This window comes from Poeciliopsis prolifica, unplaced genomic scaffold (genome assembly GCF_027474105.1).
Source record: "Poeciliopsis prolifica strain line A6 unplaced genomic scaffold, Auburn_PproV2 SCAFFOLD005, whole genome shotgun sequence".
NCBI classification, from domain to species: Eukaryota; Metazoa; Chordata; class Actinopteri; order Cyprinodontiformes; family Poeciliidae; genus Poeciliopsis; species Poeciliopsis prolifica.
Genome location: NW_026562380.1, coordinates 6,108,005 through 6,124,633, shown reverse-complemented (window position 1 = coordinate 6,124,633; position 16,629 = coordinate 6,108,005). Strand labels below are relative to the sequence as shown.

The 16,629-nt window shown below is 35.4% G+C and overlaps 1 protein-coding gene across 1 annotated transcript; it reads left to right on the top strand.

Moving 5' to 3' along the window:
• The first annotated feature begins 3,137 nt into the window (after positions 1–3,137).
• Positions 3,138–16,623, top strand: fbxo11a (F-box protein 11a). The gene is made up of 22 exons (XM_055029340.1): positions 3,138–3,437; positions 6,428–6,552; positions 6,655–6,736; positions 7,823–7,967; positions 8,370–8,499; positions 9,451–9,534; positions 9,614–9,746; positions 9,828–9,934; positions 10,053–10,164; positions 10,494–10,600; positions 11,110–11,247; positions 11,414–11,631; positions 11,711–11,891; positions 12,021–12,143; positions 12,718–12,803; positions 12,934–13,010; positions 13,117–13,260; positions 13,365–13,475; positions 13,579–13,686; positions 13,768–13,876; positions 13,964–14,062; positions 15,095–16,623. Exons 1-22 carry the CDS (start codon positions 3,344–3,346, stop codon positions 15,222–15,224), a joined length of 2,643 nt encoding a protein of 880 aa, XP_054885315.1. The 5' UTR covers positions 3,138–3,343; the 3' UTR covers positions 15,225–16,623.
• The last annotated feature ends 6 nt before the right edge of the window (positions 16,624–16,629 follow it).

Here is a 16,629-nt window from a genome sequence, read left to right as displayed (position 1 = left end):
TCTTTTCAACATTCCTGATCAGTAGATACGAGAACAACTTTGCAGGGTGGAGTTTCACTACACAACATTTTTTTTCACAGTAAGATATCTTTTGGGTTTACTAGCCATGTTACTGAGTTAATAAGCCTTTCCTAAAGAAAAAAATATATATATTCAGTGCGGTTATGATGCATCATTACCTTGAAAAATGTCTTCATCAGCAAATTTATATACAAACAAAAGTGTGTAAATGGCACCAAAAATATTCATCACTGAATAAAACTGCAGCTATCTGCAGACCACAGCTGCCTCTCTTCAACCTGGGAAGATTATTTTCTTCTTTTTATATATAATTGGTGGTTTCCTCTAGGCTTTTCTGCAAATAATAACAATTTTCTTCAGCAGATTTCCAACAGCAGACACAAACACTGACTTCAATGTGAGCTCCTTTGACTTTTATCTCAGATTGTGCATTTTGTATTTCCAAGCGAAATTACTTTGAGTTTTCTGTCCTGAAGTTACAATGTTCTCATTGGTATAGCAGTTTGTTTTTCTCTTACACCCATCCCATTATGTTGGTAGTTGCTCTAAATTGTGCTGCAAACACAGCTGACTTGGAACAACCAGCATCGTTTGCTAAACTCCATGTGGATTTACTTTTTTGGAGGACTTGTAGAGTAATTTTTAGTGTTTACTCATTGAAGAAATGGTTCCTGCTAATCAGATAAGTGCTCTCTTTTAAATGAAGACTCATTTGGATAATTAGAGTAGTGGACATATTGATTTTAGAAATACAAATTAAAGAGTGATTCTGTGCTTTGTTCATTGAGTTAATCAAAATGAGGAAGATTAATTTCAAGAATGTAATTTATTTAGCAATTACAGGTATACTTCCCAAAACCCAGCTTTTTTCAAGGAATTTAGATTTCTTTTACATTTGTGTTTTTCCTTTCTTGCTTTGAAGAGAAACATTTGACAGAAATTCACTTAAGAACACTGATCATATTACAACAGGCTTCTAGTGTTTTTCAGAGGAAATAGAGTATGTCCAGGACCAGCTGGAAAGAGTCTTTGAACAGTTTGGAGTACCTTGACCACCAAAACATAACCTTAAGGTCAGAAAATGCTCAGTGCATAATTCTGACTTGCAAGCATGTCGCATTTTGCTCCACCACCCCAGGTCCAGCCTCAACCTCCACCAGCGCTGACCAGTGCCACCTCCAGCCACAGCTCCAGCCATGGCTCCAGCACCTGTCCAGTTCAGTTCCTACAGATTCCTCCGACAGTGATCATATTTTCTTTTTTTATTATTATTATTTTTAGGAAACTGGCCTCATAGTCAGACTAGAATAAAACTCTCTAATAATGAGAAAGCCTAACTTGTTAATGTTTGTTGGTGCTTTCTGGCCCATTATGCTTAAATAGTTTGTTTTCTTTTTTATTCATTCATATTGTCTGTGATATTATTATTATTGTTTCCAAACTTTGCTGTGCAATCAACCAAAATCACTTGATGTGCTGTTTTTACAACATAATTTTATAATTACTTTGTTATTTTGGTCAATAATATCTAGTTTAGTTTGTTTAATTTATATCTTATACTTGTCAGGCATTTTAAAATATATTTGTATTTATGTAATTCTTTTAAGTTTTTTGTTTTTGCTAAAAGTCATTACTCATAGTGTGATATTATTTTGATTGATTGCTTTATTCAACAGACTTGTGGCATGATACATGATTCACAGCAACACATACAGAATAAAAAAACTAAAATCTTATAAAAGACTTGCAAACCCATGCATGTTTTCATTTTTTCTCATTTTGATGAAATTCTCTCAAGGTGTGAGTGTATATATGCATGGTTGTTTGTCCTGTTTGTTTCTAAGTTGCCCTGCGACAAACTGGAGGCCTGTCCAGGGTGTACCCCGCCTCTGACCCGGAATGCAGCGAGAGATAGGCACCAGCAACTCCCGACCCCAACAGGGAGTTGTAAGAAAAACCCAACATAAGATCACTATGTTAAATAAGACCATGAAAAGGTTTCATGTCTTTTCATGGAATAAAATGCAATAAGATGCCACATCTTATTGCATTTTTAAAGTCTGCGCCATTATAGGAAAGACTGCTGATTTGACAGCTGACTAGTAGCCACTCACATCCGCTGCAAAAGTAAGTAACAGAACATAATTGCTAACAAAGCTGTTTTTTGTTACAGAGTGCTGTATCCAAGCACAGTAAAAGTTGAGTAGAAGGAAAATGTTTACATGGGAAGCAATGTTAAGTACTTCCTGTTTCTTTTTAATTCAGCTTTATTTAATGAGGGGTTATTTAAAGCAATGTATTGTTTACAATCAAGATATGGTTTCCCTCTGCTGACATTGTTGACGTAATACTGATTTCCAGCAGGAGTTAGCACCTGCCTCCACCTCCAAAACTGTAAATTCTAGTTTAATACCCAGGTGCTTGACTAGTAAAGGAAACTGCCTGACCCAAACCTCATTGACAATCCATGGGTGGTTGTCAAAAAGAAGGTGAGGCAGCAAACCCAACTATTGACAGGACCTGAAGGCAGATGAAACACTGCCTCTTGACTCCACACATTGCATAGATACATACAAAATGATGCACCGATCACTTTACAGTTTTTAAACGGCTCATATCTTTGTAATAAAAACTAAGTCCGAACATGTACTATTATTTTTTTATATTATATTCCTCTTTTAATGCTAAAGTTTTTATTTGCTACAGCAACGATTATAAAAATGATCAGAAATAAACGCTAAAATCTTTTTGTGTAATTAATTTGTACGAGACTAAGCTTGTAAACACATGTTTAAGTATTTAGGCTTTTCTCATATTCTGAGAGAAATGCATATAGCCTACACATTTCTTACCTGAACCCACTGAGGTACAGAACCAGTATATTCGTATTGTAGTGTCAATAAAACACTGTAGGGAGATCATTTATAAGCTAAAGTAACGAGAGCCCATCTTTAGCTACGACAAACCACACGTTCCCATACAGTACATTCTTTTAACAAAATGTGTTAGTCTAAAGAACGTCTTAAATCGAGCGCCTTCAATAGAAAAAGCAATGAGCAGGCGAAGAGTCTACGCATGTGATGCGACTGAGGCCTGACGGACTGTCGCTGTCTGTTATGGCTCCTCCTGCTCCAGATGAACGGGGCCAGACGTAACACCAGTGCGGGCGAACAGGGAGCAGCACAGCGATACGGTCCTCTCGAGCCGCGGTGAAAGATGGCAGCTCGTCAAATGCTTAACAAAAAGAAATAGACGGCGTGTTCGGCGTCGCCTCTTCTGCCGTGAAAGCTTCGACATTTTCTCAAGATTACCAACACCCCAAATGAACTCCGTCAGAGCAAGTAACGTTAGCAGAAGACCTAGGCGAGTATCAAGGCCGCGCCCGGTGCAGCCGGATAGGAACCACCAGGAAAGAGGTAATTTTCCTTCAACTAGCGTTAGCTTTGCTGGGAGGCTTCTTAAACTACCAGTCGCAGTTGCTTAGTTGACTCTTTCAGGACAATACGTAGCAGTTTCGTGTATTTTTTTAGCTAAATGTTGGACATAAAGAAAAGACGGGTTAGTAAGTGTGAGCCTAACACGGTGTTTTCAGTCGGTGAAGTCCAGTCAGGAAACGCCGAGGCTTGTGTGTTTGTAGCTGACATTTAGGCCGCGCTTTGTTTTTGCTTGATTTTATGTCCCGAGTCGACTCGTCTTTTGCTTGTCTCACGCAATACTGCTGCTGTTTTAAGTGTTTTTATGTGACAGAATTACTAATGTTTCACAAATGAATAACCTAATGTAGATACTGTAGTAGAATGACGGATGACAAACGCCTGGAAGGGCGCATTAAAGGGTTTTGCTAGTCGCAGTAGCATGCTAATTAAAGGTAGCCCGTACTAGTTAGTTATTATTGGAGTATTTAAACAGCTATATATGTATCTTTACTTTCATACCCTCAAGCCGTCATTTCCCCCTAAAAAAAGCCCCAGTCTTTATAACCTCTGAGATGTTAAAATGTCAGTCGTGCTGCCCGTCATTATGACTAACTTTTTCTCTTGAAATAACCCATTAGGCTTTAGCATTTTAGGTGACATTAAACAGTGAACCATTAGTGGCCTCAAGTTGAAGCATTTTCTTGTACTTTCAGTGTCTTATTGTCAAATTACCAATCGTAGGGAAAATGTACTGGTAATAATTATGGTCTGAATGTAGTTTGACGGTATTTGCGGGACTAGGGGATGGTGAAATATTTGATCTCTAAATATCAACGGAATGACAGCTAGAAGGAGATGTGCGCTTGTAAATGTTATTCAAAGAAACTGGAATAGGAGTGGGCCATTATAAATTTAGAGTAGAAAAAAAAACAAAACATGTATTGTAGTCAATCTTCTTACGTTTATTTAAGACATGAAACAATAATTATTCTTACTGCTACAAAAATAATGCAGCAAATTGATCATCACAGTGACAGTGGTGTCATGCTAAGTTCTGTAGGGGATTTCAATTAAACAGTCATTGTGTATATATATATATATATATATATATATATATATATATATATATATATATATATATATATATATATATATCTTAGTGTAATAGTTTAGCAGAACTATTTCCAAACTGATTAATTTGTCATTCTTACCTTACCATACCATGTTTATTTAAATAAGTAAAGCGTAGAAACTTTACAATGCATCAATAAGATAAATTTAAACCAATTAAATATTGTAATGTAGTATTTCAGCAGCAACTTAATGCTTTTCTAAAAAAATAAATTATATGGCAAATACATGTAACCTGTTTAGCATTTACATTTACTGGAAACTGTGAATGATGTCATACCACAGTTAACAGCGTTTCAGTTAAGATACTGAAGCTGGGATTCCAATGTCTAAGTAGCCATGTTTGTTCTACTTGTGCTTCTTACAATAGTTTTAAGCTATTCTTTCCACTGTAACATTGATTTCAGATGCACTCTGGCAAGTGTGTACCTTAAAATTAATACGCCGCCCCCCAATTTTCCTTTGTTGATGCATTCCTAGTTGAAAGTCCGACTTCCAGTGGATTATTCTGACTCTGAAATGGGAATTTTCCCAGAATACAATACTATTTCTAGTATTGTCATCATTACAGCTAAATGATCACCTACATTAGAAAATATTTTTCTAAAAAAAAAAGCATTTACAATACTATTGTGCAATAAAACTTTGATCAAGAAAGTAAATGAAAAAGATGATTCAAGTTGCTTATTGGGCAGTGCTGAGTAAGCTTTTCTACAAGACAGAGAATAGATTGTAGTAGTGTAAAATTAATTATTAGTATTATTTTGTGCATGTACTGAAACATATTTGCATTCTTAAACTGTACTACAAATGGGTTTGTACATTAATACATATTTTACATAATTCTTACTTGTAATACATGCTGTGTCTGTGATTAGTTAATGGAAATTTTGAAAAAATGAATCTCATTAGTTGCTTAAATTAGTTCTTTGAGATGTAAACATAGAAAGTGGAACCACCAGGAAAGAGGTAATAGCAATGGTATGTGATACTTATAGAAATCACTCATTACAGTAATATTGTTATAGTAGAAATAATGTGATATTTATTTGTCCATGTCATCTAGCTCTAGTTCACACAGCTGCATCGTAACACTTTTTAAGGCGTATTTGGTGTTTTTGTGCTGTTTATATAATAACCGATTAGATTCTTATCAAGTAGATAAGAGTCTAATCGATTACTTATCATAGCCGTTGACCTTAGCTGTTATCTGATGTGTAATAGAATAGATAGAATAAATGGTGAAACCTCTTGATGTGGATTCGTTTAATAAATAGTAAATAAAAAAAAAATCAAATTTTTCAGGAGTCGTATCTTTCACTAGAAGTGTTCATCAACTCAGAATGATGAGCAGGTTTAAAGATGTACATACGGGTTAGTCTATGATAAAACTTGTGACATGTTTGGGTGTTTTGTTGTTGACTAAATCCCCTCTTAATTGAATGTATATTGAGCTTATTCTTTACAGAGTAGATTCTAAAAAGGACAATTTACCTTTCCTGATTTTGATCTCGGCTCCTCATGAATACTGTTTGGTGCTCACTACTGTATTTCTTGTGTCTTTTAAGTTTATTTCTGAAAGATTATATTGTAATTTGAACATTTAATTCAGCTGATGAGTTATTATATTAATTCTGTTCAAGCAGGTATTTTGATATTTCAGCGTGAGCTTCAAAACAAAATATACCAATTAGGAAACATTTTATTTAATGGTACATAAGGAACTTTTTCTTTCTTAGGAGCTTAAAATTCACATGAGCAAAAGTTTTTGACCATTGTGTCCTTGGTAAATGCATTTTTTTTATATTGTTTGGGTTGATTTAATTACTATCTTTTTCTCCCTCATCTATTAACTGTAGATGAGGACATTCCTGCAGAAATGGTTGCAGAAGAATCCGGTCCAGGAGCTCAGAATAGTCCCTACCAGCTTAGAAGAAAGTCTCTACCCAAGAGAACGGTGTGTCCCACAAAGACAAACATGGAGGTATGGTCTTACTAAAACAGCAAGCAGAAACGATTGATGGAAGAAAAGAGTTTGTAAAGATGATTCTATAACTAATAATGAGGGATTTCCTTTGGCCTGCAGGGTGCTTCCACTTCAACAACAGAAAACTTTGGACACCGACCTAAGCGTCCCAGAGTTTCAGGAAAGTGTCCAGATTTACCAGGTACTTCCACACATCATCCTGTCTTGTTTTTTTCTTTAGAACACACTTGTCATTATGTTTTACATATGTTGGGAGTGAAAATTAGTCAAAGTAAACTGAGGCAGTGCAAAATTTTCATGGCAGCTTTTCATAAAGAGGTTTATATTTACTGCAGTACTTGTTTGTAGTTGTGACTTTTTTTATTCTTGCCTGTTTTTCTGAGCTCCAGGTTATTTTTCTCCTTCACCAATTTGCACCTCTATTTTTTCCCTTCCCACTTCTGATTTGTACTTGAAATCAAGCAGTTTTGTTCCTGTGGAGTTAAATCATTGTGCATCAGTTTACTTATCAACATGGTTAATAATTCTGATTAAATAGTGGGGATAAATAGTCACTAGAAATGCAGAAAAATAATTTCTAATTTAATTCAATTGTATATTATTTAGAGTCCTTGTTTTGCAACCTGTTTATCCTGATTATTACTTGGACCAGTATTTTGACCTTTTGAGTTAGACGGCTCTTCATAAATATGACAGATTTTAACACCTTGCCAAACCAGAATAACTGTTAAATGTGATTTAAGCAAGCATAAATTCATATTTTGAATTAATTAAGCTTTATTTATCCATCTTTGCAGTTCTGTATTTGAATAGAAATGAATTGGGGTTGATATTTTTGGATTAAACATGTAGTACTGCTTTAAACTTGCATATGAGGAACTTATAAAGTCTGATGCTCATGACATATGGGCCTTGTCATCCTCTGCTGCTCTAGCCAAAAGACTTGAAATGGATATTTGCCTGTGACACAGTCTTGCTGTACTGAAGCCAACTGTCAGCTTAGATCATGTTATGCACAAGGTTGGCCAAAGTGGCTCATTTTGAAATAAGAAGCAGTTCAACTATTTAGAAAGTATTGTATTAATTTTTTTCATTTAGTGCTTCATTTTGACTTGGTGCCACAAATTCTCTCAAAGATTTTTTCTTCTTCTTCTCTGTTTAAGTCCTGAGTAACTGTTTTGTTTGCTCCTGTGATCTTGATGTAAATATGTCAGGTCTGTTCCCACAAACATATTATGGTCTAACGCTGTGGTCACTATCTTCCCAGCTGCTCCAGCAGAACAGTATTTGCAGGAGAAGCTTCCAGATGAGGTGGTGCTGAAGATCTTCTCGTACCTGTTGGAGCAGGACTTGTGCCGTGCAGCTTGTGTGTGCAAGCGCTTCAGTGAGCTGGCCAACGACCCCATCCTCTGGTGAGGCTTGTTGTCCAAATAATGACTTGTATGTTGGTATTTGACCCACCATATTCTAACATTGTAAAACAGCTTTCTAAACCTTGAGGATTTAGAAAGCCTCAGGGTTTTCTTGAGGGATGCACAACTTGACACCACAGTATAAATATTGAATATTGTGTTTTACTTGGTTAAAATTAAGTTTGAGAGGTTGCTATATATTTTTAAATAACTTAATTTTTCATTTATCCAGCTTTATTTCAAATTTCCAGTTGTTTTCTGGGATACTACAAAATGCCACAATGATCGCTATTATTAAACATTTACTTAAGTGTGTATGTAAAAGAGAAACATATAGGGATGTAATGTGTTTGTGGTCTATATGAGAATATTATTTACAGTTGATATGTTTTAACATTTCAGGAAGCGATTGTACATGGAGGTTTTCGAATACACCCGACCTATGATGCACCCAGAGGCAGGAAAGTTTTACCAGATAAATCCAGAGGAGTATGAACAGCCAAACCCATGGAAGGAGAGTTTTCAGCAACTGGTGAGGAAATCTCATTTATGAAATAGCTTTCCTCCTCCTTGTGGTTTCTAGCAAAACTTAGTATTCAGCTATCATTTTAGAGTATTAAACTAAACTAAAAGAAGATGCATTTAACTAAATATGTTCTGGTTTCACTTGGTCAAAAATTGTATTATGAGAAGAGCATATTTTTATGGGTTAAAAAAAACAACTATAATATTAAAATACACCAGAAGGATGTTGTAGTGCAGTTTGTCTTCTGAGAATTAAATGTTTGTGTGAAGGTAGATCTCCCAAATGAAGCTCAACATGTTTTTTATACGTTTTTATAGTAAAACTAAACTCCAGAATGTAGAAATGAGATATTTCCATCTCCATAATGTCCTCATTTTTATTTACAAATTCCCCTTAGTTTTTGATAAAAAAAATTTTATACATTTTTTAATTGTTTGCAGATTTTTGAGATTTATGTTCAAAATATTAACTATATTAAATATGCATTCAGTATTTTACTCCTGATTAGAAAAAAGACAGTTATTTGGAATCCTTGAAATCCTCAGAAATGAATTTCTGTTTTTATATTAAAGTGATTGTGTTATGATGAGTTGCTCCAATATTTGCAGACCAGCAATGCAGTACAATGCCTGAGTTCAGAGGCAGATACTTGGATAGTATCTGCCTTATCTGAATGTTCAACAAATCAAAATGTATTTTTTTTGTAAAACTGAAAAATAATAACATTTAATTTTTATTCTTTAGATAAATAAGAGAAAAAAAAATCTGTTTTCTTTTTTTTCTACTGTTATCTAGAAATAGAAAATAACCAAATAAGTTTTCCGGCTGTGGAGCAGCCCACTTTCTCTTTCTGGATTTTAAAATGTTGCATAATGTTAGTTTAAATCTGAAAATCTTGGACTATTATTTGTCTAGTATAAATTATTTTCTCTCTGTCTATGTTGTTTCCCTTTTTAGTATAAAGGTGCCCACGTTAAGCCAGGCTTTGCAGAACATTTCTACAGTAATCCTGCCAGATACAAAGGAAGAGATAACATGTTTGTAAGTAAAACAGCTTTTCTAACCATGATGTTTTTTAATCTATAATTTTTAAGTATTCACTTATTATTTTTTTTTTCAGTATTATGACACCATTGAAGATGCTCTGGGAGGCGGTCAAGAGCCTCACTTTGACGGCTTGATATTTGTCCACTCTGGTATTTACACGGATGAGTGGATCTATATTGAATCGCCGATCACAATGATTGGAGCTGGTATGTGTGTCTTAAATCTATTTCAAAAGTACATTTGAATTAATTTTGTCTTGTTATTAAACTGTTAAAATCTTTTTGCAGCTCCTGGAAAGGTTGCAGAGAAAGTCATCATAGAGAACACCAGAGACTCCACTTTTGTTTTTATGGAGGGCTCAGAGGACGCTTACGTTGGATTTATGACTATCAGGGTAAAAAGACTTGTGGTTTATAATTGTAGTATGTAGCAAGTTTAGTGCAATTTCTTCTCGTTTCCATGGTTGTGCATGTTTATTGTTAGTTATTTTGTACTTGCTGTCTGATCTGCAGTTCAACCCTGACGATAAATCCGCCCAGCACCACAATGCACACCACTGCTTGGAGATTACAGTGAACTGCAGCCCCATCATCGACCACTGCATTATCCGTAGCACATGTACAGGTAACACTCTGTCCTCTAATACAAAACCTCGAAAGGTCTGCCTGTCTTATATTAAAATTCAAGAAATTTCAAATTGAAAAATCACAGTTTGTTTATTGGTTTGAAGTGTTTTATTACATTGTGTTGTTTTGTCTTAATGTACTTTCACTCTGAATTGCCGTTGGATGAAAGGTGCTGTATATAATAAAGCTGCCTTACATTATCTTATTACTTGTATACATTTCTCAAAATCTGCTTCTATCATTTTTCAGAACTGCAGTTTTCTTACTTTGTATATTTGACCTCGCTGTTTGGTCTTTATTTCTATGTTTTTGGTTTTTCTGTTTCAGTTGGGTCTGCCGTGTGTGTCAGTGGTCAGGGGGCTTGTCCCACAATAAAGCACTGCAACATCAGTGACTGTGAAAATGTTGGCCTTTACATCACTGATCATGCACAGGTAGTGTACACTTTTCACTTGTATAATGTTAACATTTGATCATCTGGATTTGTGTGGCAGTAATTTCATCTTTATTCCACTAAAGGAGTAGGATCTCAGATACTGTTAGGTACTGAGAGATCCATCAGTCAAGCTATTCTTGGCAATACAGATTTCAGATTTTCTTTGAGGAATGACATGATAACTTTTTCTCACTTGGGATGATATAGTGCTTTTATTTGTCATTTGAAAGACATAAAGTTGGTAAAAGGGAATTTTTACCTTTGGTGCTTTTAATAAACAGAAAAATGTCAGGATATTCTGCAATGATCACTGGTCTTAGAAAAATTGTCCGATCACATAAAAGTCCCAACAAATTAATCAACAACAAATTGATTTCTGTTGAGAAAATAGCTTCTGGAACATACATTCTACATCATTAGTGCAAAACTGTTAGTGCAAAACTGTTTTTATTTTAAGTGCAAATAATTGCTACACGTAACTTTGAAACATGTATTTATGTTGTTTAGGGCATTTACGAGGACAATGAGATTTCAAACAACGCTCTGGCAGGGATTTGGGTGAAGAACCACGGCAACCCAATCATCAGAAGGAATCACATCCATCATGGCAGAGATGTTGGCGTCTTCACATTTGATCACGGCATGGTAAGATATAAAAGCTTCTGGGTTTCTTTCCTAAATATTTGGTTTCAAACTCTTTGCTTCTGTTTGCAATGTGACAAAAGAGAACATGTGTGTAGTTGTTCACACACACGTTTGATGAAACTTGCCTCTTTGCACACCAACTCAGTATTTCTCTGTGTTTTTGTAGGGTTACTTTGAAAGCTGCAACATCCATAGGAACCGGATTGCTGGCTTCGAAGTGAAGGCGTACGCCAACCCCACAGTGGTTCGTTGTGAAATCCACCACGGTCAGACTGGTGGCATCTATGTGCATGAAAAGGGCCGCGGGCAGTTCATTGAAAACAAGATCTATGCAAATAACTTTGCAGGCGTGTGGATAACCTCAAACAGCGACCCCACAATAAGGTTAGTGTGGCCAGACTCACAGCTGGGGTTTTCCTTTAAAATGCTACATGCTCAAATATGTTGTTTTGTCCAAACACAGGGGAAACGCCATCTTTAATGGCAATCAAGGTGGCGTTTACATTTTTGGTGATGGCCGAGGTCTCATTGAAGGCAACGACATCTACGGCAACGCCTTGGCAGGAATCCAGATCAGGACGAACAGCTGTCCTATTGTGCGACATAACAAGATCCATGATGGTCAACATGGTGGCATATATGTGGTAAATTCAGCCGTTAAAACAAACCTTTTGGTTAATTTTCTTCCATTTTTAGTTTGTAGCTTGAGTAGATTTTCTCCTCCAACTTGAAAACATAATAGTGTTTGTTTTTCTTTCTTTGTGTGTGTGTAGCATGAAAAAGGACAGGGAGTCATAGAGGAGAACGAGGTGTACAGTAACACTCTGGCCGGAGTGTGGGTGACGACAGGCAGTATGCCAGTACTGAGGAGGAACAGGATACACAGCGGGAAGCAGGTAAGATGACAGCTGGTTATATGAAACAGATATGTGCAAGTAAAAAGTAACAAAAAAAAACACAAACATTTTAGTGTTTCTTATTGGTTCTTAAACTTTATTTTGTTTGACTTAATCACAAAGTCATTTGAGTGGTTAAAATGTAAATATTGTTATTCATAGTGAGAAATAAACTTCATTCATTAAAACAAACATATAGTGATGACAGTATTCCCATCACAATCTTGAAAATGTTTTTCTATAAAAGAATAATTTATTTACAAACAACCTTAAAACAATAAAATACGCAGAATCATTATAGCTTCCAATTTGTAACACTCACTCTCTTGAATAATGAAAGAGGAGGGAAAAAAAGCTTTGAATCTCTAAAACTGATCTTTACAGGGTTTTTTTTAGAAAATGTATGAATCCCTGTTCCATACAATCACTTGTTTATGTTTAGTATTTATTTTTTTTTTTTTGATTATGTAACCATGCCATTAATTCTCCATCAGAGTAACAGCCTTTAAAGCTCTTCAGTTTTGTGTATTTTACCAAGAAGAAAATTAAGTCCCAATTTGTGTTATTGAAACAGGTTGGAGTTTACTTCTACGACAATGGCCATGGTGTGCTGGAGGACAATGACATCTACAATCACATGTACTCTGGGGTTCAAATAAGGTTTGTTGGGAAAAAAAAAAATCAACAATCTTGAAAATTTTTAATCCCAGGTTTTGATTTATAGATGCTAAAATAAACAGTCTGCTGTAACTTACTCACCCAGACCTTTTATCCTTTTTCTTTTCGACAGGACTGGCAGCAATCCCAAAATCAGACGGAACAAGATCTGGGGCGGCCAAAATGGAGGCATTTTGGTTTACAACTCAGGTGGGAAGTACAGAGGGATTTTTAAATTTGATTTTATTTTTGCCAATATAGTGCTTTGGTATTTCTATTTGCCACTTTGTTTACTCAATTTCTCCTTGCTTTTCAGGCTTGGGATTCATTGAGGACAATGAGATCTTTGACAATGCGATGGCGGGAGTGTGGATCAAAACAGACAGCAACCCCACGCTGCGGAGGAATAAGATCCATGATGGGAGAGACGGAGGGATCTGTATATTCAATGGAGGACGAGGTAGTTTATCAATTTGTCATCTAAAAGTCACAGATTGATACTGTTTAGTATTTTTCCTGCATTACTACTGCAGTAAATCTAAAAGTCAGTCTTTCTTTGTGAAGGTTTGCTAGAAGAGAATGACATCTTCAGAAATGCCCAAGCAGGTGTTCTCATTAGCACCAACAGTCACCCCACACTGAGGAAAAACAGGATATTTGACGGCTTTGCTGCAGGTGGCTAACACACACACAGCCATTTTTAATAAACTTTGAATGCTGTTTGTTTTTATTTTGTGAAAAAGAGTTATTTTAAATCTGTTTTGCTCCTTAATTGAAGGCATTGAGATAACCAACCACGCTACAGCAACCCTAGAAGGCAATCAGATCTTCAACAATCGTTTTGGGGGATTGTTCCTGGCATCTGGTGTCAATGTTACAATGAAAGGTACTTGCATGCTCAAATAATTTATACCAACCAGTTGTTAAAAAGATATTAATGTCTACATATCTCCTATGTCTACTTCAGATAATAAAATACAGAACAATCAAGATGCCATTGAAAAGGCTGTGAGCAGAGGTCAGTGCCTGTACAAGATTTCAAGTTACACCAGCTACCCAATGCACGATTTTTACAGGTAACAAGCTCAATCATGGAGACAGCAATGATCTCTCATGGTTTTTGAGTTTTTCTTTTATTGACGATTCATTTTTGGTTCACACAGGTGTCACACCTGCAACACAACAGACCGCAACGCCATTTGTGTGAACTGCATCAAGAAGTGTCACCAAGGACACGACGTGGAGTTCATCAGACATGATAGGTCAGTGTGTATATATATATATATATATATATATATATATATATATATTTTTTTTTTTTTTTTTTCAAAGAAGCCATTTTATTCCTTATGTAGTTTTATATGAATTGCTTTTGTGGGTGAAATTCACAACAGTTGAATAATTAAATAATAAATTGCAGCATGTTCTTACAGAAAAGAAATTATGTAAACATTTTTTTTTATTAAACTTGAATACATAAATGTCAAATACCCACATTGCTGTGTACAAGTTTTCAGATTACTAACTTTTTTTATTTGTAATGTAGAAACAAAATAAAAAGTAAATGTAACAGGAATCAAGTAGATATCATTAACTATTTCAATTCTCTTCATACAACACATTTATTCATAAATTTTATCAAATGTAAACCCACAATAAACATTTCAACTACCACAAAAAAAAAAAAAACTACAGTTAACTTTCTATCAGGAAAAATTGCATTTCCCAGTGCAACTTCTTAGAAAAAGAAGCTATTTACTACTAGAAATTGTTTTCTATTTGTAGAAGGAAGTCTTTTATAAATACTAAACATTTACAGGAATTGTTTTTTTAGTCAACAGCATTTATTGCTTAGTGCGTATTTTAACTAGATGCATCTCAAAATTCAAATTTTGTGACTTTCCTCATCCGTTATTAGAACCTGATGCGGCGCCATTCGAGCCCCCAGAAGACGCACAACGAACACTTACTGTATTTGACTTTTATCGTTCAGCACTTACTGAAGTCTTACTTCTCTTGACTTGAAAAGTGCTAAATAAATTAAGTCCATGTATCATTTATGTAGTTTAAAAAGCATATAAAAGACAAAGCAAAAAAATCATGAAAATTTAAACTCACCTCACCTTTTCAAATGTTGTTCCACTTGCATCAATGAAAATGGCAAAAATCTGTTTTACATTTAAATGCAACATTAATTCTATGTTTTTCCTGTTTACCAGTGGCCTAATCTGTTCTTGCAATGTAATTCAACCTGACATTTACCGTGATTCTTCTTCTTTTGCTTCTTGATGCAGATTTTTTTGCGACTGCGGCGCAGGCACGCTGTCGAATCCATGCACGTTAGCTGGGGAGCCGACTCATGACACAGACACGTTGTACGACTCGGCTCCTCCTATAGAGTCCAACACGCTGCAGCACAACTGAGCTCCAGGCCTGAGGACCCTTTGTGCCTCGACTCGATTGAACACACAGACACTTTTAGTTGTGCAGCAGAAGAGGAAGCCCGAACTAAGTAACAGATTCACTTTGACAGAGCAAATACAGCTTACAAAAAAAAAACACTTGGGACATGAAAATGCTTAAAGATGTTAAGAGAAAAAAAAAAGTCTTGATGATGGATGCCTTGCTTTTTGTTAAAAAAAAAAAAAAGACACCAGTGGATCAGAGGAGAGCAGCTGACTCAGGGTTTGTGGGTTGAACTGGTGAGACGGACACAAGCCACCTTCGCTCATCTTCCTTAAAAAAAGTGCAAGAACAAGATAGTTCGGTGATGTACAGATCCAGAGTTCTCATCAGAGGAAAAGGTCCCACTTCCAATGCTTCCACCACTTGGGCGACCGATGTTCTTGTTTGTAACGTACGGGGTAAAAAAAAAAAAAAAAAAAAAAAAAACTAAAGAAAGAAAACCCTTCAGCACTTCAGCTTTTTTTTTTTCTTCGAGACAACTGATGAGATTTGATTTTATGCTTTTGTGTAGTTTTGTATTTTCATGCAAAAATCTTACTGTACTTGAATGTCTTTATTTTATTAAATGTTTTTTTTTTTTTTGGTTATTCCCCAGAATTGCTGTAATTATATTCATGTCGCAGTATCTAACTTCTTTCTGTGAAAGAGACCAGAAAAAAGAGGAAACACTAAACATTTTCTCCAGCAATGTTGACTTAGGTTTTTTTTTTTTTTTGCAACACAGAAAATCTGATGCTGAAATGTGCTTTGACAAGACCGCTAGTCTGCTTTAAGTCTTCTATGCATATCGTTTATTTTTCATGTTGGTTTGCTAAACATGCGTTTTAGAAGCTTGAAACTTAATCCAAAACAACTTTTCTTTACAACCAAGTAAAAGTGAAACGATTACTGATGTGTGTGTTTAATTACACAACGGATGGGAAATGATCCAAGTCCTTTTTGTTTACATCTGGTCCTGTTTTAAAGTGTTGCCTCATTGTCTTTAATATCAGATGCCTGACTGTTTTTACATCCACAAAATTAAAAGCAAAAAGTCTTGTAAAAGCATAATTCTTAGGATTTTTCTGTTTCCAATGTTGCTGGAGAATCAAAACAGCTTTTGCTCTACAGAAGCTGAGACAAGTACCTATTTACAGCGCTTTATGGTTTCATCGCCTCCCCCCTCTGTCCATCCATGTGTACTGGTGATTGTGGATTTCTCATACAGACTGAAAATGTATGCATGTATCATAACATCTAGACTTAATATATTGTGAAGTATTCAATAACCGTTATGTAGGCGCTAGTGTGAATTAAAAGGGTTTAATTTCCTAGATGAAACATTGTCATTTTTTAAAATAAACTTTATTAGATCATTGCAGTA

Excerpts from the sequence above, each read along its gene's own strand:
- fbxo11a (XM_055029340.1), top strand. The coding sequence starts at position 3,344 with ATGAACTCCGTCAGAGCAAGTAACGTTAGCAGAAGACCTAGGCGAGTA. Across the intron at positions 6,737-7,822 it reads AAAGTGTCCAGATTTACCAG|CTGCTCCAGCAGAACAGTAT; the intron begins GTACTTCCACAC and ends CTATCTTCCCAG. Across the intron at positions 13,476-13,578 it reads ATTTGACGGCTTTGCTGCAG|GCATTGAGATAACCAACCAC; the intron begins GTGGCTAACACA and ends CCTTAATTGAAG.